The following is a 22,567-nucleotide window of genomic DNA, read 5'->3' as shown; positions in this document are numbered from 1 at the left end:
GCAAAATCGCCGAACTCGAGGCTTAAAAACGGCAGTCCACAAACCAATGGTCGATGACACGATGACTACGTCCACTTCTTATATACATTCTATGGTACGGGCTTTAGAACCTCTGTGTTGTTCCAACCTCAAAACATTCTCAACAATGTGATTGGTTAATGCCTTTATTCGCGCTGCAAACCCCTTCATAAGTGAACAAAAAAAAAACGTTCTGTGTAAAATTTCTCAAAGTCACAAATGTTTACAGTGAGTAAAAAAAATAAACCCTAAACATAATTAGTTTGATGGTGTGTACAGCAAATGACAAGTGTTCATTTGATTGACAAGTGGAACAACTATAGACTGCACTGCGTCACACCCACACAGACACTGACAGAATGACTGACAGTTTTAATTACCATGGCAACACCTGTCATTTCACAGCCCCGTCAGTTGTTCTGAAAATAGCTCTTGCTAATCAAGTGTGTGTTTGCGTGTGTGTTTGTGTCTCTGTGTGGCGTTGTCCTCAGTGAGTTTCGTCTTTGACAGTCATTACAGATAAGAAGGCATAGACAGTCATTTTTTTTAAAGGGAACGGAATTGTGAAAAGTCATGATGATTATGTTGGAGTTGCCATATATGGTGATCTCACAAGCAATGCAAGGTTTTCTAAAGTCACGATAAAATAAGTCCTACAAAGCATACTCAGCATAAGGACTTTGAACAGGGTGGGCGAGTGGGTCAAACAAACAGAGGACTTTCACCCAGGTGACCGCTGCTACCATGTGAAACCAGAAGTCAGTGGTGACTTATTTGTCACGTAACTTCCGTACTTAATTAACACCATTTCCTTAGTTATTTGTTAGGTATTCCGTACTTAAGTAACACCACTTCCTTAGTTATTTGTTAGGTATCCGTACTTAAGTAACACCACTTCCTTAGTTATTTGTTAGGTATCCGTACTTAAGTAACACCGCTTCCGTTGTTATTTCAACCCTAAAACCACAACCTTTTCCTTAACCTAACAAAGTCGTTTTTTTGCCTAAACTTAACTATTACTAAGATACTTTGTTTAATCCAGACCACTTCATTTTCCAAAATCTTACCAAGTAGTTTTGTTATCTTAACACCACAGGGTCTTCCACAGGTGCACTAAACGCTCAGGTTGCTTGACATTCATAGAAAAGTGCACCAAAAAAATATTGAAACAACTTTACTTTTTATAATAAAAAAAACTTTGTATTAGCATATGTTGAATAATACTGTATAGTGCGGGTTAGCAATGTTTGCATGCCAAAACACTACACTGAGAATGTGAATATAATAAGCATTACCAAATTGCTTATATCAGCATGTAACATAAGCAATATGCTTGCAATGACAACGTGATATAATGACACCCTTTATTTAACCTCTTTTCAATAAATGGTCGATATACTTTAAAAATGGGACATAACAAAAAAAATGTATATGCTATACCACAAAAGACATTGCACTCGGGTTTGTTCTCATGCATTGGTTGTTACCTAATATGTGCTGATTGAAATTAAAATTCAGAGTACTTCACAACAAAAAAGGCTGCCATCCAGATCTTTGGTTACAACACGAGTTTGTGTCGGAAATTGGCAATGATAGATGGCAGACATCCGTTCCAACATGTTTGGGGGGGGCAGGAAGCAAAAGAGTGCATAGGAAAAGGAGACCTGAATTTAAAAAAAACAAAACACTGCTATTAATGATGCCGCTGTGTTATTCTAGTTCTCGGTGTCAGTTCCAGAAAAAAGGTTTCCAAGAAGGGCCAGAGAGCCACTACATGAAGTCAGTTGGAAGGCTGTGATGTATAACACACATGTAGGCAGCTCAGGGCCCAGTGATCCTCAGGCAGCATTGAAGGTTAATCAGAGAATAAAAATAACAACAACACAGAGGTAGAATTGGAAATCTAAATGAAATGTGTCGTCCTCGCACTCTCTCTCTCTCTTCTCTTCCCTCCTGTGCTGAGAGGAATACTGATGAGGGCCATAATCTCAGCAGCTATGAATAATAAACATTGTTACATCACCGGCTGAAAGGAGAGGAGGCACACAGATGGAGCTGGAATCAAAGGAAGAGAGTCTGTGACCAGAGCAAAAGAGAAAAAACACAGATACAGCTTCACTGATAGGGACGCTCATTTTCATTACCGACACTAGTGCTACTATCACTGCTACAACTACACCTACTACTACTACTACTACTTTTAGGTTAAATATTCAGACATGCAGCCAAGTTCACCATCATAAACTGTTCATCCCCGTAAGCTCTGACAGCGGTTTCTCTGTGATTTACACCTTGTTGGAGCCCGATGTGTTACAGCTTCTTGATGCGTTCTGCACACATGCAGAAGTGGCTACCCAGCATGCCTTGCGAGAGGACCCTGCCGTACACTAACTCTGATTTTCTGCTAATTGCTAATATTAGGCTAGCTATGATGCTAACCAGAGAGGCTAACCGTTCCAAACAACGGCGTTTAAAAAAAATAATTGTTACAGTTTTGTAATGATTTTTCATCGATAAACTTACTTCTGATCATTTTTGAAGCGAGACATCAATTATGTTAAAATGCCGCCATGGCTTAGTTGCTCCTCCCAGGCATGTCTAGTCAATCCCACCGGTTAGCATCATAGCTGGACTAATGTTAGCATTTAGAAGCCAATCAGAGTCGGAGTGGGGGCAGTTTTTCTCACAAGGCATACTGCGTTCAGGGCTCTTGCACATGCGCAGAATGGATCGGGTATCTTCGGGCTGTGGAGAGCCAATGGGAGGCAGCCAAAATGCTCACAATCTCAAATCTTGCACTTGGGTTACAAGTGGGTCAACACTTATCAGTAGCCCTAAATGAGCCCCTTGTTGATATGCTCCAACAGAGCAGAGTTTGGTTGTGTCCCATTCTACTTAAAGGGTAACCTTGATATTTCTTTAAACCTGGACCCTATTTTCCATGATTTTGTGTATAAGTGACTAATGTTGACAATATTTTTGATTTTGATTTGGTTCGATATTAAGGGGAATGCCGCAGCTGGTAGCCTGTCAGTGGCAAAAACAAACACTTTTAGTGGACATACATTGACGGCCTGGGATGATTATATTGCAAACCGTTTAGCGGCTGTTGGCTCTTTGAGTTAATCTTTGTTTTTTTTATTATGTACTTTATTTGTTATGTACAGATGACTGAATAGTTGGATTACTGTTCTCTAATGAGCTGTCATTTTTGAGAATGTTATAATTCCAATAAAAGGCATTTTGTAACAATTATTTATAGGCTTTATAGCTTTTGAGCACATCAATTGAAATCCAACAAATCTTCATTTTCCAATTGTCCTAATTACACATAAAAATGTGTAAAACATCCATATCTTAGGAAATGACTACTATTGCTATTGGGCAGTGAGTAGTAAAGCTGGGGCATGTATAGAGGTAATGAAAATATGAGATTAAAGGAGAAATAAGATGAAAAGACAAGATGAAAGAAACAATGAGAAGACTCTGTAGGTCTCCAGAGGTACATGGAGGATTTGGTGGGGCTTTACAACAGGAACATATACATTCAACTCCTGTTTCCTCCTCTGCTATACTTATAGCTTCTCCTGTGATCCTCTCCCCTTCTGGCATATTCTTTACTGTCTTCTCTTTGCTCTTATTCTTCTTTTTCATCTTCTTCTTCTGCTTCTGCTTCTTCTTCTTCCTCTTAGCAACAACCGGATTTTATGATAGCAGAAATGTGACATTAGCATGATTTCAAATGCAGGCCAACATGGATACCTTTTCACACTGCTTCCTCACCCACATAATTAATTCAGTGGTTTCAGTGATCGGGGATCAGATAAACACTACAACAGTTCGTTCTGTGTTGCAATCGCTTTAATGTGACAGGGATAGAGAGATTTCAGTGTCACATAAGCTGCCGTCATTTGAGGGGACAGACCCTGTAAACTGTTACTTCCACACGTCATAAAGATGTTGGTACACTTAAACAGGCCGTATTATGCTATTTTCATGCATATTTTTTATCTCAAGTTACAGTTACAACAGGTTTACATGCGTTAATGCTCATAATCCGCCTTGTTTTTCTCATCCTGGCTGTCTTGCAGCACCTTTTCTCACCCCCTCTCTGAAATGCTCCGTTGTAGCGCTTGCTCCTCCCTCCAGAAAGCAAAGTCTGCTCTGATTGGTCAGCTAGCCCACTCTGTTGTGATTGGTCACCGTTTCACATTTTAAAAAACTCTCCCCATGGAGCATGACAAATGTATGACATGTCACAATAGGATTTGAACTACGCTGCCTGGGTGAGAGACTGCTTTTATAACCACTATACCATGGTAGATGTGAACTTTAGCTCCGTCTCTCTCTCTTTTGTTGTTTGAGGGCGGGCCAAACTAGCCTGAGAGTTTTACGTGACTTCCGTTACATTGTGACCTCATAAAGTTACGGAAGTGAAGGAGAGAATTCAATCGAGCCGTTTCAGGCAGCTCAGGAGCTTCTGAGGGGGAGGGTAACTCCTTTTAGGGCCTTTATATGTACAAAAATATATATAACACACTAAAGGAGAGGGAAAAAGTGGAAAAGCATAGGGGTTTAACATCAACCATTTTTAATATCAGTCACTCCACTTGCTTGTAGGGATTGGATTGCTGGCTAAGTGTAAAGCGGATGAAAACATCTAATAATATTTAACAGATCACCATGAAAAGTGGGTAAACATGCGTGATCTTATTGACCTCCATGGTCACCTTAAGGACAAACACTGCGGTTAGCAGTTAGCCCCACTTCTGGTGAAACTCAAAGAATAGCATAGACTAGGAAGAAGAAAAAGCCCCTATCTAGGGGGTTGAAGCGAAACATAAAAGTTTAAAAGGCCATTCGCTTTCCAGTCCCCCCAACCGAAGTCAGGCCTCTGAATTCATGTTTATGTAAAATAATATTATATGACTAAACAGCGACGTTAAACTCACAATAAACTGAAGCAATATAACTCTGGGTGAGCCAGGGCCAAAAAAACAAACAAAAGAAGCTGTCTCCCCAAAAGTGCTGTTTAACCCTAAACAAATAAACAAAAAGACATTATTTAATCTGGCTCCCTGGGACACAAAAACCAGTACAAAAGAAAAATGGCAGCTCACGGTTCCAAGGCTATTTACAGACAAAAGTGGATTATTTAAAGGTCACAGGAATATTCTAAACACAAACTAGGACAATAAGCCTAGCGTTATCCGTCAGGATGCTGTCACCGGATCACTGGAAACATGGCGCATTTTTTAAAAGGCAGGATGTGATTGATGGGCCAGTAAGCAGCAGACACTCCCCAGGCCGAGCCCTACACTCAAGCCAGTTAGAGAGAGGCGCCTATAGGTTGAGGACAAAAATCCTCACAGGACAGAACCCACACTCTTACTCTTAAAAAAACCCAAAATTCAGGCCAACGATACAGCTTTAGAGAAATACACACCCAACCAACCATACCGTCAGGCTTGAGGGAACAGATGTGATGCAAACTGCAAACGTCATGCAAACTGACATGCGTTTGGAAATAGAAAAGAAAGCTGAGTAAACACCTATGTTAGATGGGACATCATGGTATATTAAAAGACTAGCAGCACAACTGACAATTGTAACTGAGAAAGACGACCACATTTTATTTAATCAAATCTGACGTTACTGTGACTTAACCATAGAATGTATATAAAAAGTAGACGTAGTCGTTGTGATGTCACCCAATTGTTTGTGGACAGTGGTTTTGAAGCATGTAGTTCGGCATATTGGCCGTCGGCATCTTGGATTTTTTTCTCGCAACCAGTGAACGGAAGGGACCATATTTGGACTGTAGAGATGTGAAGTAGAGATGCTGTTTACAGCTCTGGTAGCGACTTGTCAATTACAAGGTAGACATAGCCCTAAAGCATACTCTGCTTTATGGTCTATTTGACTCTAAATGGACCATTATTTACTAAATGGAAATTATACTGTATTAAAGCAGATTTGTAACCAGTGATTGAGAACATAGACTCATATTTACAATGTGTACTGAGGTAATATATCAAGTGAAAAGTAGGCTTATTTTGTCGTAGACTTTCATACAATCAGACTTCTTATTGCAGCCGGACAAGGCTGGTCAGAAGAGCGAATGCAAGTTTAAGACACTTCAGAACAAGAGTTTGGCGCCTGGTCGCAACCTGAACTTATGTCATAGCTCAGCCCAATTTATCTTAATAATGTTAATCAGTGCAGTCAATTTTTTAAAAGAACATGAAATGTTGAAAGACTGACCCGAACCCTTCAAAGCTCCAACCGTTGCCGTGGTAATCAACGTCAAAATCAGTATTCAAATGAGTGATTTTATTGATTAAACGTCAAACCAAAAATCCCAAATAGCCCATTAAATAAGGAATACTTCTTAGGAATTCTGTACACAATATTACAGTACAACTCAGATGACTCTTCATGAATCTAGTTTGTGACGATGTTTTCTGTTACCTTTTCAAATGCCCATGCATCATTGTATGCAGCCCGAGAGCACCACGAGTTTCTGCTTAACAACGGCTCCGCAGCGTGCGTTTCATAAATGAGCTGAGTGTCGGGGAGTGATGGCCTCTTGAGCAGCTCTCATTAGGTCACAATGAAAGTCATCTCTGTGGCCTTGTACTAATAGACTGTCACCATGGTTACTCCGAGACAGGTCGTCAAGTGACTTTGTGTGAGAAAGAGAGAGGTAAATCGGGTGAACCGTGCTGTCTCTGTCTAACAGTAAGCATTTAAATATACTGTATATTGACGCAGCTTGATCATTTTTCTTTTGCTCCACCTTGGGTTCTTTCTCAATTGACGTCACAAGAACATCAATAATGCATTTGTTTAAAGAAGTTTGTAGAAATGATGAGGCATGAACAAAATATCATAGATCATAGAGCAGGATAAACATTTTTTATAATGGCCATTGATTTATTTGCTGCTGCTGCACATCTCCCGTCCAAAAGGACCAATACTTTGCAATGCTAAAATACAACAACACTGACATATATCTTGAATCCTATTAAATTGTAGGTTACAGGTGGAAGTATGTCTTTCACAACATACTTGATATTTCTAAGACACTGAATGTGTAAGACTTACTTTTAGCCCAGAAGCTAACTGTTGTGCTGCTTGGATTCGGGCTCTGGTGAAACCGTGTCCCTTTCAAAAGCCTTGAATTGCGTTAGAGACCTTGTGAAATAAATACACAATGATAAATCCATCACTGATGACACTGCCTTGTCTTGAGTCTGTCGACCAATCAAAGGCTTTGTTGGTGACTTTTCAACCAATCAGAGGCTGTGTTCCTTACCTGTAGACTAATCAGAGGCTGTGTTCTTGACTTTTCGACCAATCAGAGGCTGTGGTGCTGACATTTCAACCAATCAGATGCTGTGTTCCTGAACTTTGGACCTATCTGATGCTGTGTTCTTTGGCAGGTCTAATACCGAACGCTTGGCACGATTGAATAACCTAATAACATATATTATGGTAACTGCCATATATATTCGTTGACAACATAAATAAAACACATTTGGGAAAAGGCTTGTAGATTTTATTTGAAAAGAGCTGAAGTACGTGCATAATAACGACCCAAACGATCTGCCAAACCGTCTTGGCGGTCCTAGTTTTAAAAGAATTCTCCACCAATTCAGAATTGCACTTCTGTGACATTATTGAGATACTGAATGTTTGGCAAAATTACTTTAAAGGCTAATCATTTATCTGAATAGTTACTGAGTAATTTTGTCCACTATCTGCTAACAGTCAATGTCATTCCTACCATCACATATGCCGTCTGCACTACCATTTAATTGGTTCTGTTGCAGCTATGCAGCGTGCCAGGAACTGGCTGTGTAGCCTTTATTCCACCTGTACCCCCCACTTAATATTGAAATCACGGTGCATATCACTGCAGCAATGTGAGAAGTTGAACCACTGCAGGTCAACAATAACTAGATAGACTTTTTTTTGCATTTTTCTACACAATAGACCAACCTCCCGCCATCTCTCCGCTCTTATGTGTCAGCTGCTCAGTGCCTACATTTATGCTTTATGCTACAAACTACACAGACACTTTGAAGACGGTCAAAGATGTCCCAGAGGAGATTTAACAGAGACACTCAGTGTGGCAGTCTGTCTGTGGAAAACTGATGTATAACCTCAGCTACTGTAAGTAGCTTAGTTGCGCATTGTCTATGTCTAGGACTTTTATTGTGAAAGGTAAGAGCAAAAAGGGTGGATCTGGTCTGCGCTGTATTTGTCAAGGTTGGAAGTAACAATAAAGTTGCTGTCTTATCTCGGTTCGGACTTCAGTGCCTCCAAGTTGTCTTAAACTTATAGTATTTTATTGAATATGTCCGTTTTGCACAACTTGATTGGTTATTGCTTTTATTTGCGAAATGAAGCTCCGAAAAATTGGGAGAAAAAATATGTTGCTTATTATGGCGGGTAAAATTAGGGTTCTGTGTGAGAGTACTTTAGAAAAACATTTAGATTTATTTTTTCCTAAGTAAGAAAAAAACATGTATAAAGGTCAGAAGCGATAGCATAGCATTAGCTAACAATTTACTATAATTAATAGCATGAGTGCGGTTAGTAACAAATTAGCAAAGGTATCATTATACCGTTAAGGGTCACTCGTTTGTTGTTTGAATGTAATATAATGCCAAGTGAAGTTTGGCATTATAATATTATTACTGCCAGATTTAAATCCATAGGATGTTTATGTTTGTATGTGTGAATTTTGCCTCAAGTTCTAAAGCTAGAGAGTAAATCAATACAAGCAGTTTTTGTATTTGTTTCCAGCTGTGTTACTTTTGTCTTTGAGTGTGTATCCATATCATGGGGTGTGTGCCCCTGACTGTATTCTTTTTACTCTTCTGTCAGTCAGAGTTTTTATGAAGAGTGGTCTGTATGTGTGTGTGTGTGTGTGTGTGTGTGTGTGTGTGTGTGTGTGTGTGTGTGTGTGTGTTGTGTTATGTTGTGTTAAGCAGAAGTGGTAGGAACCCCCTGTTGAGAGATTCAGAAAGATGTGCGGGCAGACTGAAGCAGACAGAAACTGGTGAAATATATTTTTTTGTCTTTTTCTTTTAAGAATGCTCAAATTGTCATTTAAAGTGATTGCATTACTTACAAATAAAGGTAAGTTTTATGGAACGGTGAGTTACGACTAGTGTTGTAGCGGACAGTAGCTGTTGCCCTAACTTCAACCATCACAACTAAATGTCTATCCCCAACCCTTACCCTGAGCATAAATTTAACCTAATTCCAGCCTGAACCTGAAAACCAAGTGTGATCCCTCAAACAGGCCTTTTGAAGAAGTGGTGACCAGCCAAAATGTACTCACTTTCTAAAAAAGTCCTCACTCTGATCACGGTCCTCACAATGTCGCAAGCACAAGAACACACACTCTCACACACACACACACACACACACACACACACACACACACACACACACACACACACACACACACACACACACACACACACACACACACACACACACACACACACACACACACAGATATGCAAACAGAGTGGAGGGTATGATAATAGCACGCTGAGGGTCGTGCCATCATCATGCACATTACATTACATTACATTACATTACAGTCATTTGGCAGACGCTTTTATCCAAAGCGACTTACAATAAGTGTATTCAACATAGGTATTCAAGAGAACTACTAGTCGCCAGAAGTCATAAGTGCATCTCCTTTCTTAAATAGCATCTAAAAGCATAAGCCAGAGCAAAAGTATAGTGCAGAAGCAAATTACTACGAAGACAATAAGTGCAACAAACTAATACGAATACAATAAGTGCAACAAACTAATACGAATACAATAAGTGCAATGAACTGATACGAATACAATAAGTGCAACAAACTAATACGAATGCAATAAGTGCTACGAGGAAGGCTCAGGGTAGTACTTCTTGAAGAGGTGAGTTTTCAGCCTGCACCGAAAGATGGGCAGCGACTCTGCTGTCCTGACCACTGTGGGGCCAGGACAGAAAAAAGCTGTGACCGGGTCGATCGCCCGCAGGGACCTCTGAGCGACGGGGCAACCAATCGCCCCGAGGCAGCAGAGCGAAGTGGTCGGGCGGGGGTGTAGGGCCTGGAGATAGGAAGGGGCTGTTCCTTTCACTGCCCTGTAGGCTAGCACCAGAGTCTTAAACTGGATGCGAGCTCTTACAGGGAGCCAGTGTAGAGAACGGAGAAGGGAAGTTGTGTGGGAGAACTTGGGGCGATTGAACACCAGACGAGCTGCAGCTTTCTGGACAAGCTCCAGAGGTCTGATGGCCGACGCCGGGGCTCCGGCAAGTAGTGAGTTGCAGTAGCCCAGGCGGGAGATGACAAGAGCCTGGATGAGCACCTGCGCCGTCTCCTCAGTGAGGAAGGGGCGAATCCTCCTGATGTTGTAGAGGAGGAATCTGCAGGAGCGTGTGACAGATGCAATGTTTGCTGAGAACGACAGTTGGTCGTCCAGGGTCACACCCAGATTCCTCGCAGTCCGAGTTGGCGTCACCACGGTATCATCAATGGTGATGGACAGGTCTCGGTGCGGGCAGCCCTTCCCCGGGAGGAACAGCAGCTCGGTTTTGTCCAGGTTGAGCTTCAGGTGGTGTGTCGCCATCCACTTCGAGATGTCAGCCAAGCACGCAGCAATGCGTGCCTCCACTTGGGTGTCACCGGGAGGAAATGACAAAACCAGCTGGGTGTCATCGGCATAGCAATGGTAAGAGAAGTCATGCGAGCGAATAACAGAACCCAGAGATGTTGTGTAGAGCGAGAAGAGAAGGGGGCCCAGAACTGAACCTTGTGGAACCCCAGTAGTCAGCATGCGTGGTTCCGACACGGCCCCCCTCCATGTCACCTGGTAGGATCGACCTGTCAGGTAGGATGCAAACAGGGAGAGTGCAGAGCCTGAGATGCCCATTCCCTCGGGGGTGGAGAGGAGGATCTGGTGGTTCACCGTGTCAAACAGGTCCAGGAGAATCAGGACAGAGGAGAGAGAGAGAGTGAAGCGACTCTGTCACCGCAAGGAGGGCCGTCTCTGACGAGTGACCCACCTTGAACCCGGACTGGTGGGGATTCAAGAGGTTGTTCTGATGGAGATAGGAAGACAGTTGGTTAAAGACAGCACGTTCAAGTGTTTTGGATAGAAAGGGTAGAAGAGAAACCGGTCTGAAGTTCTTGACATCAGAGGGGTCAAGTGATGGTTTCTTCAGAAGGGGGGTGACTCTGGCAGTCTTGAAAGCTGAGGGAAAGCATCCCGAAACAAGAGATGTGTTGATGAGGTGGGTGAGGAAAGGAAGGAGTTCAGTCGCAATAGACTGAAGAAGAGGGGAGGGGATCGGGTCAAGGGAGCATGTGGTGGGGCGGTTAGATGTAACAAGGTCGAGGACCTCGTTAGGGGAGAGGGGAGCAAGATAGGGTAAGATGGGGTGTGGAGACGGAAGGGGGAGCTGAGGGGGAAGAGTTGGAGAGGGTAGAGAGGGAGAGGGTGGACAGGGAGAGGGGGGCTGAGAGAAAGGAGGATCTGATGTCGTTTACCTTCTTGTCAAAGAAGTTGGCGAAATCGTCAGGGAGAAGGGAGGAAGCAGGAGGAGGGGGTGGGGGTTGGAGGAGTGAAGAGAAAGTTTCAAAGAGTTTTTTAGGATTGGAAGCAGAGGTTAGGATTTTAGAGCGGAAGAAAGCCGCTTTAGCAGTAGCTAGAGAGGAGGAAAAAGTGGAAAGGAGACATTGGAAGTTAAGAAGGTCTTCCGGGAGTTTGCCTTTTCTCCATTTACGCTCAGCTGCTCTTAAGCTCCGTCTATCAGTACGCACTGAGTCCGACAGCCATGGGGCAGGAGGAGTTGGGCGTGCAGGTCTGGAGGTGAAGGGACAGAGGTTGTCCAGAGAGGAGGAAAGGGTGGAGAGGAAAAGATCAGTAGCAGTATCGGGGGATAGGAGAGAGAAGGATTCAGGGTCAGGGAGGGCAGAGGTAACGGAAGAGGAAAGATCAGCGGGGGAGAGGGAGCGGAGATGACTACGGGGGAGCGGAGATGACTACGGGACATCCGTTTAGTGGCTCTGTGATGATGTCTTATTAAGGCCACACTGAGCTGATATGTTGTGAACCAGAGAGAGAGCAGAGCAGGATAATACAACCACTCACAATGGAGGCAGACGCAGCAAATCATACAAATAAAAGCTCACTATCAGAGTCCATTTTGTATAATAAGAATAATACAATCAATTCAGGTTAAAAGCTCTCCATGGATCCATGCAAACAGCATATCACCAGCATATCAGACATGTATGATAGTGACTGAGTATTAATCTTAAAGGCCAGCCTGTGCATACAATGCCTATAAAAAGTATTCACCCCCCTTGGGTGTTTTCCCCTTTTGTTGCTTTTATACATGAAATCATGGTCAATATAATTTGGCTTTTTTGACAAGAATTTGCAAAAAAAGCTTCTTTCATGTCAAAGTGAAAACAGATTTTTACAAACTGTCAATTAATTAAAAACATATAGTGTAAAATTATATTGACCATGATTTCATTTATAAAAGCAACAAAAGGGTGAAACATCCAAGGGGGTGAATACTTTTTATAGGCATTGTATATTCATGAGCTCTTGTACATGCACAAGAAGGGCAGAATTCCCCTCTTAAGAATATCATTTAAAACAATCTAGATGTCACCCAAAGCCTTATGGGATTATTGTTATGTCAACATGTACTAAGCAGGATACAGACTCCTACTACTACTATGACTCATACAACTGCTACTACTACTACCAATTATAATAATAATGATAATGATACCAATATATTGCCATTTTTAATGCAAATAAGCCTAATTGCAAAAACAGTCCGGTCTAAGAAGAGCGGCGCCAATAGCCACATGCAGTATAATGAAGTCAGAGAGTTGGTGGTAACTGAAGCACATGTACATGACTTTCCAGTGGCAGCAGTGATTGGAGCCAAACAAAGGCATCATCGTCATGCAGCTGCAGAACTTTATGGCCGCGTTCATGCTGCTTCATCATTATCGCAATACCTTTTGTTAATCAGACCTTTGGACGGGACAGATGGTGTCCACAAGTGATGCGCAATTCGTGGTGCTATCAGCGGGCCGCAATCCATTCTTTGTGAATTGGCTACAACTTCAGTGAGAGAGAGAGAGAGAGAGATATAGTTGGTTTTGGCATGGAGTGCTACCACTCTAACCTTCACGTCCTGTAGGATTCTAACTCACGTTTACATGCATGCACTGGACGCTCACGTGTACACACACCTTCACTTGTGCAAGTACACACTGCCTCTGTAAACAGGATAAACATACACACACCGCACAGCCCCTGACCTTCTCATGGTCATGACTCATTGCTCATTCTAAATTGTACTAACGCACACACACACATTCATCATGCATGTGTGTGGACTGTTTTAAATATAAGGCTGCCTTATTGTAGTCAGGTTGACCTTTTCCAAAGGACACCTTCTGCATGTAGAGAGGACTGAGCATGAGTTTGTGTGTGTGTGTGTGTGTGTGTGTGTGTGTGTGTGTGTGTGTGTGTGTGTGTGTGTTAGCTCCTATACAAAGCCTACAGTATGTGTGCCACTTAGTGGCCGCTTTGATCCAAAGGGCCTTCCAGTGTTATGAGTGTGTACATTTATAGCAGAGGACAGAGGGAATTACAGCCTTTCATCTGGTACAGTTAGAGCCATCGCTGTGCCCGCTCACCAGCTTTGCATTGAAGAGGGCCTCATCTAAAACCCTACTCACAGATGACCAGCGCCATTGAGTCAGCTTTTATTCTTCACATGCTCCCACATCCAAGCACAGATTATGTTAATCATGATGTCTTAATAATGTTTTTCTTTTATTGAATGTGTAATATTGCTTATGATGCTGAGAAAAAAATGTGTTCACAGAAAATGGATTGTTAACTTTTTGGGTTATTCATTCATCTTGACAGTTTTTTTAAATTGCTATTAGAATTGCAGGCAGATGGACAACATCATATGTATGGCATGACGATATATTGCTATGGTGGTGGAATAAAATGTATTTATTTTTTGACAGTTTTTGTTATTGTCTAGTGGTGGATGTAGCTATACAAGGCAGCTTTCTCTTATTTTATCTTAATTTTAATATTTTTTGCAAACTTGAGGAGCCAACTACTTAATGTATGTAAACATTTAAAAAATGTCTGTAAACATTTAAAAAATATATTTTAACTTTGGAGGGCAATGCCATCTACTATTAACATTGTCTGTGTTCTCTGCCGACCTCACCTAACTCTACCGTCCTGCTCCTGTCCACTGACACAATATCCAGTTTACCGTCTGCCTGATGCCATGCAAATGCAACATAAACCCTGTATTTGTGTGTGTGTGTGTGTGTGTGTGTGTGTGTGTGTGTGTGTGTGTGTGTGTGTGTGTGTGTGTGTGTGTGTGTGTGTGTGTGTTTGTGTGTGTGCGTGAGTCACAAACCATGTTTATTCCCAGCGTAGGCGTCTTGAGTAACATGCATGTGATCTTGATTTATTCGCATGGAAAGTCCAAACCTCTGGGACCAATCGACTCCAAACACAAGCTGATGATTCATTCTTCACAGCTGATATCTAAACATGTTTGCTCTCAGCCCTCCGGGAGAGAGACTCCTGTGTGTGTGTGTGTGTGTGTGTGTGTGTGTGTGTGTGTGTGTGTGTGTGTGTGTGTGTGTGTGTGTGTGTGTGTGTGTGTGTGTGTTTGTGTTTAGTCATAATTTGGAGTGTAATCCTGTAGCGAATATGCATCCTGGCACTTGACTTCTGCGCTCGACATTTGCATGATAACGCGCAAATGTAACTCACTCTGCATATGTCATCTTAGCTTGAGCGGCGTGTACACATTATGAAGGTTTATTAGAGAAACACGTGCAAATCTGTACAAATAAATACTGATTCCTGTTATTATGAGGCGGTGGTAGTGCAGACCCCTTCCTGGGTAGAATAAGTCATGCGCAGTGTTTAAACTAGCACCAAAGAGCCCAAGGGGCCTTCCAAGCCATGAAAGGGCCCCTACGTCCCATAGATCGGCCTGTGTTTCATTGGTTTGTCACTAGCGCCAGGGGCTCCCTCAGCTGGGCAGCTTGTGAGAAGTGATATTTGTGTAGCTGCTATGTTCCACTCTGGCAAACTTAAGGAGAAGCTAATCGAAGAAATTGCAGCCTCACAGCCCATCGCGGTGGTTCCGTTAACGCTCGAACATTGTGTAAATAAGCTACCTGCATTTTCTCCCACTATGTACATGACATACCAAGCAGCACTTCCCTGTAATGTTCGCATCTGTAATCCTGGAGGCCAAAGACCAAGAGAGGAGTGTGCCCAAAAAGTACAATGATAGCGTCAAAAAGGGACATCTGATCACGTGGCTGCTGGTCAGAAACGTTACACCTCCATGAAGAAAAGTTCCTCTTGTGGGCTTGGGGAATGGAGAGAAAGGTGGAAGTAAAAGTGATTCTGTGACTGGAACAGATAGTAAATTGCAACATCATTCCATACAATTACAAAATGCCCCTTTTTGCACAACATGCACAAGTCTCTCATCGAGGTCATAAAGGAATCAAGGAAGAATTGGCATCATTTGTAACCTCTATCTGCCCCGCCTCAATGTCCGATTTACAGAATAATGTGCTAATGATATGACCATTGACTGTATATAAGAAGTGTACGTAATCACCGCGCCACCACCCATTGGTATGTGGACGACGGTTTTTAAGCCTCGAGTTCCCACATCTTTTGTCATCGCCATCTTGTTTTTTTTGGAAACCAGAAGTGCCACAATAGGATGGAGCTAAGTACAGTTGAACGCTGAATAAGACATTTTTAGGGTGACCAAAATGTTACAATTAACGTTCATGACGGGCCTGGGAGGTGTGGTTTCAACAAATGTTGGTGCTCATGCTCTTTGGGCATCTCATAATTCAGAAGCATTTATGGCTTCATGCGCCAGTGAGCAACACTGTATCCGGTTCTCTGTATACATCCATGGAGAGTAGAAGGAGATATGGTAAACCCCTTTGGCTGATGTTCAACTGCATGCTCCATTTGCGTTTATTCCTTCATATAAAACCCAGTAAAGTGGATCTATGAAGTTATTAGTTAGCGTTGACTCATTTTTGAGAAAAGTCTTTAGCTCTGTTACTATTAGCTATAAATATGGAGTACAAATACTTGCATACAATACCTCAAAACTCTGCTTGTAATATTAGTATGTGAGTTAATATGGAATCGGTACACAAGAGTGTTTCAGGTCTGTTGCTCGGTGTTTCAGTCAGATGCAATCAAAGGAATTCTTTTGGAGGGCTGCATCATTCCCCAGACACAGAGAGGACATTCATCCTCTGGTCCCCATGATGTACTAATGTTGTGCGACAATCTGTCACAGCTAGTATGTGTGTGTGTGTGTGTGTGTTTATTATCTGCTCATCTCCTGTTGACCAAGTTTGAAGGTGACTCTGGAAAGAAACCACATGTCTCTCCTGTTGTTCTCCCGCGAGTCTCTTTCTCATTCTCACCGTCAGTCTCACCTCCTTCTCCTCATTTGTCTTCCTCTCTCTCTCTGTTTTTTTTTGTCTCTCACTTGCTATTATTCTATTTCTGTCCCTCCCTTGTCTTCCTCCTCTCCAGCTCCTGTAACCTCTCAGCTGGAAAGGACAGCAATCAGTATCAACATGCTCTAATTGTGTGTCACCAATGAAAAATAGAAAATATAGCAGGTTCTGCTCTGATGTTAAGTGCAGGTGGGAGGGGGTGGTGGTTGGGTTAAACAAACATAGGACTTCACTTATGAAATTAGCAGGTGGGAGGGGGTGGTGGTTGGATTAAACAAACATAGGACTTTCACTTGTGAAACTAAAAGTTGATGTTGTGAGTCATCTTGTCACGTGACTTGTTAGGCACTCCCTAGTCAAGTGACTCGTTAGTCACTCGTTAGACACTTGTCATAAACTCACTAGTCATGTTACTCGTTAGGCACTCGCTAGTCATTCAAGTTGTTAGACATTCGTTAGACACTTGTCATTAACTCACTAGTCAAATGTCTTGTTAGGCACTATCTAGTCAAATGAATTGTTAGGCACTTGCTAGTCAATTGGCTTGTCAGTCACTCAGTAGTCATTTGACTCATTAGGCACTCGCTTGTCATGTAAGTCGTAAAACACTAGTTAGACCCTCGCTAGTCACCAGACTCATTAGTAACTTGCTTGTCACTTAAGTCATTAGTCACTTGCTAGTAACGTTACTCGTAAGTCACACCCTAGACTTGTGTCTTGTCAGTCACGCGCTAGACATGTGACTCATAACGTACACGCTGATCACGTGATTCCTTAGAAACACGTTAGACACTCTTAGACAGTCTTGGCAGTCACATGACTCGTTAAACACCTGCTAGTCACTGGAGGTTTTAGTGACTTAGTGGTCACATGCTCATTACACACCCAATGGTCACATGACTCTTTAGACACTCAATAGTCTAGGGACACGTTAGCTATTGGTTAGTCACTCACTAGTCTGGTGAGTTATTAGGCACTTGCTAGTCAAATAACTCGTAAGACACCTACTAGTTACTGGAATTGTTAGTGACTTGTTTGTCATTGGAATCATTATACACTTGATACACACGCAACTCGTTAGACATTCCCTAGTCGCGTGACTTGTTATAAATGTGCAATCACATTACTTTTTGAAATTTTGGTTAAATTTGAAAAGACTCTTTGCATGTAACATTGACACGCTGTCCAAGATTGAAGCTAGAGGGGTATCTACAGTGTCATAGTTTACACGTCAAATACCAAAACCTTGGTATTTGACATATTTGGATTAAAAATGTGTTGAAAGTATTTTTCTTAATTTCTACTAGGTTGACACAACTTTCGAAAAATACAAATAGAAAACTTACAAAAGCTTAAAGTGTCTGTGGTTGCTAACTTTTCTGTTTGGTCCATTCATCTAAAATCTGAATTTAATCATCTAAGTGTCTCAAACTATGATCAGTTAAGCAGTTATTTCAGAAATTAATGATCTAATTAGCCAGTGTTAACAAGTCATGATCACAAGATAATGGGCCTTCAAAAGTTCTTACAAACCACTACATTAAGAGATTTAAGAAAACATTAACACTGAGGCATCTAAATGACGGATTAAGGAATTAAGGGCTTGTCATGTATCACTGCGATAAAAAAATTGCAACATGATATTCTAGAAGAAAGACAAGATGAGCCCCTTTACAGAAAAAAACACCAACTGATCTTTTGTGGTCATTCTAAAAATGATTGTCCTCTCTAAGAAGCGAAAGATGAGGTATGGCATTTCTATAAAATTGAAGAACTGGGTTGAATGCATGTCTGACTTCGACACTGGAGACTGTTTTCATACCATAGAGGCAGCAAGTCAGAAAACATTCATATTATTCGATATGGAAGACAGTGACAATTTATTTTGCTTTGCTATGAAGACTTGTTAGACAACTTGGATGTGAAGTGACCTAACCTTAATGCCACCTTAAATGTGTGAAACATTCCACATATTTAGTCCCAGAAAAAGGCGCATTCAAACAACCTTTTGCAAAGTAGGGGTGTAAGAATATATCAGAGATCGGAAGTTACAATTGCAAATGGTGCATCTCTAGAAAATATCACTTGACTCACTTGAGTATTATGATATTCTGTTTTGTGATACTGTGCAGATTATGAATCTAATGATTTTGAATTAACAGATTACATGCAAAGATTTGTGGTAGATCCCACTAGTCTGCCTGCATGTGAAAATAAATAAATCGCCAATTTTATGCATATGGCGGTGATCTGCAAAATTGCGATATACCTGCAATACAGTAAGTATTGCAATATAACGCAATATATTGAATCATTATACATGTATCATGATATGTATTGTATCGCATATCCTATTATAGGGTAATAATTTATGTTGTTGAGCAACATAATCACTGCCTGGATTTTGTTTTTACGTATTATTTTTGGAGGGAATTACTTTTATTTATGCATTGCACAGGACTCTTTTACGACAAAAGACTGTTGACAGTCCTCTATCTAGCCTTAACCAACTGCTGCGAGTGCTTAAATATAACATTAATAAAAGTACTGAAGTTGCTACCACACAATCCAATCTTGTATTGGACCAGATGTTTTGGCAGAAAACAAAAGAAAAACCTCATATAATCAGTATCAACTAAACAACATTAGCCATGTTTTACAAAGTTAACCCCCATTGTTTCACAGCGTGAACCATTTGTTACAAGGTAAACCACATGAGAACTTTCAGCGTCAAGATTCTACGCAAAATGCTGCCCAAGCAGCAAAATATGCCAAGTAGGAATGAGATCTCAAACAGCTGCTCACTTTATCTTTTATCACTGCGTATTCTGCTTCCTACCAGAACTGGAGTCTGTGTAATGTAATCAAACTATCAAGTCAAGAGTGAAATATAATATTTATCTGCCGCGTTTACTGACACCACATCTAAGGTTCAAAACACACACACAGGAGGGTTTAATAATCTCATTGATGTCAGTAAGGAAGTGATTTGTATTCCAGCGGGTGTCTCGTCTCTTCACTCGCACCAGACTGAGCACCTGTCCATAGTTGTCTCCACGTTGCCATGGAGACGAACACCTGTGTTTCCACTGTGTGTTATTGCGACCCAGTAGTCTTGACCTTTCAAATACTGCTGTGTGTGTGATTTCCTCTTTGATTGTATGCGTGTGTTTGTGTGTGTGCATGTGTGCAGGCATCTGGGTAATGTTGGTAAAAAAGCCTTGATTTTTTGACACTGTAAATCTTTTTATTACACACCGCGTTGGTGATGTCACTGGAATGGAAACCTTCAAACACATAATCCTGAACTCCTGAAACAGAGATTCAACAATGTCAAAGACTGTTATCTTCACTCTGATCTCCTGTTGTCATGTAGAAGTGAAGTTTCTCACCTCTCTCTGTCTCATTCTCTTCCTCAGAAACCTGTCCAAGAACCCCACGTTGACCACTTTGTCCTGGCAGATCTTTGAACATCTGCAGCTCTTCGAACTGTAAGTTGACCATTGTTTATTTTTTTAATTTTTGTTACAGATGGCACATTTTAGCCCACACTAGCACCACCATCATCATAGTAAAAAGGGCTCTATTATGACCCTTGTTCCCTTTCCATCAAGCTTGGGTCTAAGAAGAAGATGTTTAAAAAAAATTGCGTGCTACTCTCGAGTAGAGTATCACTGCAGGAAATCACACCAGGCATGTTTATTGGATATGTTGACCTGTATGTGGGTGGTTCAGGAAACTGCTTGTTTTTTCAGGGTAAACTCAGTGAGTGCATCAACACCATTTAGGCAAAGCAGAAAAAGGAGGGAGCGTGAATAAAGAGCTATTGTTGCATGTAATGAAAAGGCCTCATGTGCATTAGTGCTTCTGCTTATTAATATTTGAAGAGCAATCTAGCAGGTTCGGTTCTCTTTGGGGCTGGATCTGAGTTGCCGTGCACGTCAGCTTGATTCTCGTGATATCATGAGACCGCACGAAAATCCTTCTTGTAGGGCTTCAAATGATGAGTTCGGATCTGAACCACAGTGGTTTAAAACCAATCAGAGTACTGGAGAGACTGGAAGCTGTGGGCGTGGCTTAGATGTGCACAAGATGACACATAGAGGCGAACTGTTCGTTCGAAATAACAATAGCGGCTCCTAAAGAAGTTAGCGTGGCTGCTGCAATAGCATCATTTATATCAGAAATGGAGAGTAATTCTTCATTGAAAGAAGATCAAAGAACGAAATAGAAGAATATTTTTTCGCTCTTCTCCCAACTGGTTTTGGTAAAAGTTTGATTATCGGATGGCTCTTCAAATCACCTGCCAACAATATGTTGAAAGTGTCGGCCCTTTCCAAACAGCTTCCAACGATGGCATCCCAGATGGTTTTATGTAACAAACCATCTGGCGGGTCAGGTTAGGATCTGAATCATTATAGGTAGAATCTGTTCAAAAACAAAGAGGTTGACATTTGTTTCCCAAATCTCCCAACATTTTAATGGGAACATGAATCTCAGAGTTGGTATTTCCACAGGCAGATTATGAGACAAATGGCGCCGGGATACAGATATCCGTCATAGGTGTAAGACTGAAAGGGACGCAAAAGGACTACAAGTTTCGCTTGTAGGAAAATACAAATTATTACATAACTGCCAAAGAAAGCCTGAGCTGCAGCTTCTGTTTTCTAGAGCTGGGCTGCTGTACTGATTTAAACAGCTCCACTAATGTGTATTCAAATTAAATATCACTGTAGCCATAGTATGCTGTGCAACTGTAGTATGAAGGACAGATGTATCAAAAACAAATATTGGATTTGTTTAGTTTGGTCTGGTACTGAAAGACTTCTGAATGGATCAGGAGCAAAAAGACAAAAAACCCATTGTTTTTTAGACCATGGTTTTTAAGCCACTAGGTCGGCATTTTGGCAGTTGCCATCTTGGTTCTTGGCCGTCACCATCTTTTTTTTGTAAGGACAAGAGAAGGTGGAGCTAAGAAAAATGCTGAACAAGACATTTTTAGGTGACCAAAATGTTACAATTAAAATTTCATGAACTGAAAACACACAAAACTCATCAATACGTACATACCCTGACTACCAAACAATGCGGTGGTAGCGACCTGTCAATCACAAGGTAGTTTTCTATGCAGGAACATAACTAACACCACCATAACTCACTGTATACAATGTCTAGATTTGCAGTTATTATTTGTAACCTTCATCAAACATTCAACGATTACAAGTTCAATAAGAGGTTACCTTTTATTTTTAACCGAAACAAAAGAAAGTAAAAAACAAACAATAAACTAGGGACCTCATAAATGAGAACTATTTGCTGATGTTGCCTTTAAATACCACACTGGAGTGTGTAAGCATGTTTAAGCATGTATCAACAGATTTATCTCAAATCAGCTATTTTTTTACCATTGTGCCAAACGCTAGCCCTGCTGAATCAGCATATTGTTATAATAATTAGACTTATAACAGCTACTATTCGCTCTTGTTCAGGGAAACATTGCAAGTCTTCATATCAAAGATTTAAATGAGGAGGGTCTCTTCACTCTCTAGTGGCAGAAGACAGGCAACACGCTACACTTCATTTCCATTTCAAAGCTTTCCTCTTTTTCTCCTGTGATTATTGTGTCCTTGTTTCAAAGTCTTTCACACAACGCTGCTGTTGCCGTTTGAAACTTTTGCTGTCTTCATGGTATTTTTTTATTTTTATGCTCTGGAGAGGGAAGGAGAGGAAGTGAGTTGCGAAAGCCTCACCTTTACCAGGCAGATAAGAGGCTGCGGTTGGATCATGTCACACGACAAAATGCAGAACTTTTCCAGCAGAATATGCAGTATCTCTGAGAGGAAGGATCAGTGAGGGGTGACGGGAATCTGAGAAAAGCCTAAACGAAGTGACAACATCAGAAGGGCTTTTATATTTTCATGTCACACCTTGATGTGATGAAAGGAAAAC

At 41.4% G+C, this 22,567-nt stretch overlaps 1 protein-coding gene across 1 annotated transcript in view; it reads left to right on the top strand.

The window, feature by feature from the left end:
• Window positions 1-22,567, top strand: part of LOC129108280 (NT-3 growth factor receptor-like) — a 156,936-nt gene that overhangs the window by 15,090 nt on the left and 119,279 nt on the right. The window contains exon 3 of the mRNA XM_054620015.1: window positions 20,038-20,109. Coding sequence (XP_054475990.1) covers window positions 20,038-20,109 — 72 coding nt within the window. The remainder of the gene's footprint in view (window positions 1-20,037; window positions 20,110-22,567) is intronic.

Source organism: Anoplopoma fimbria, chromosome 19, assembly GCF_027596085.1.
Source record: "Anoplopoma fimbria isolate UVic2021 breed Golden Eagle Sablefish chromosome 19, Afim_UVic_2022, whole genome shotgun sequence".
Classification (NCBI taxonomy): Eukaryota; Metazoa; Chordata; class Actinopteri; order Perciformes; family Anoplopomatidae; genus Anoplopoma; species Anoplopoma fimbria.
This window is presented reverse-complemented; position numbering and strand designations above follow the sequence as displayed.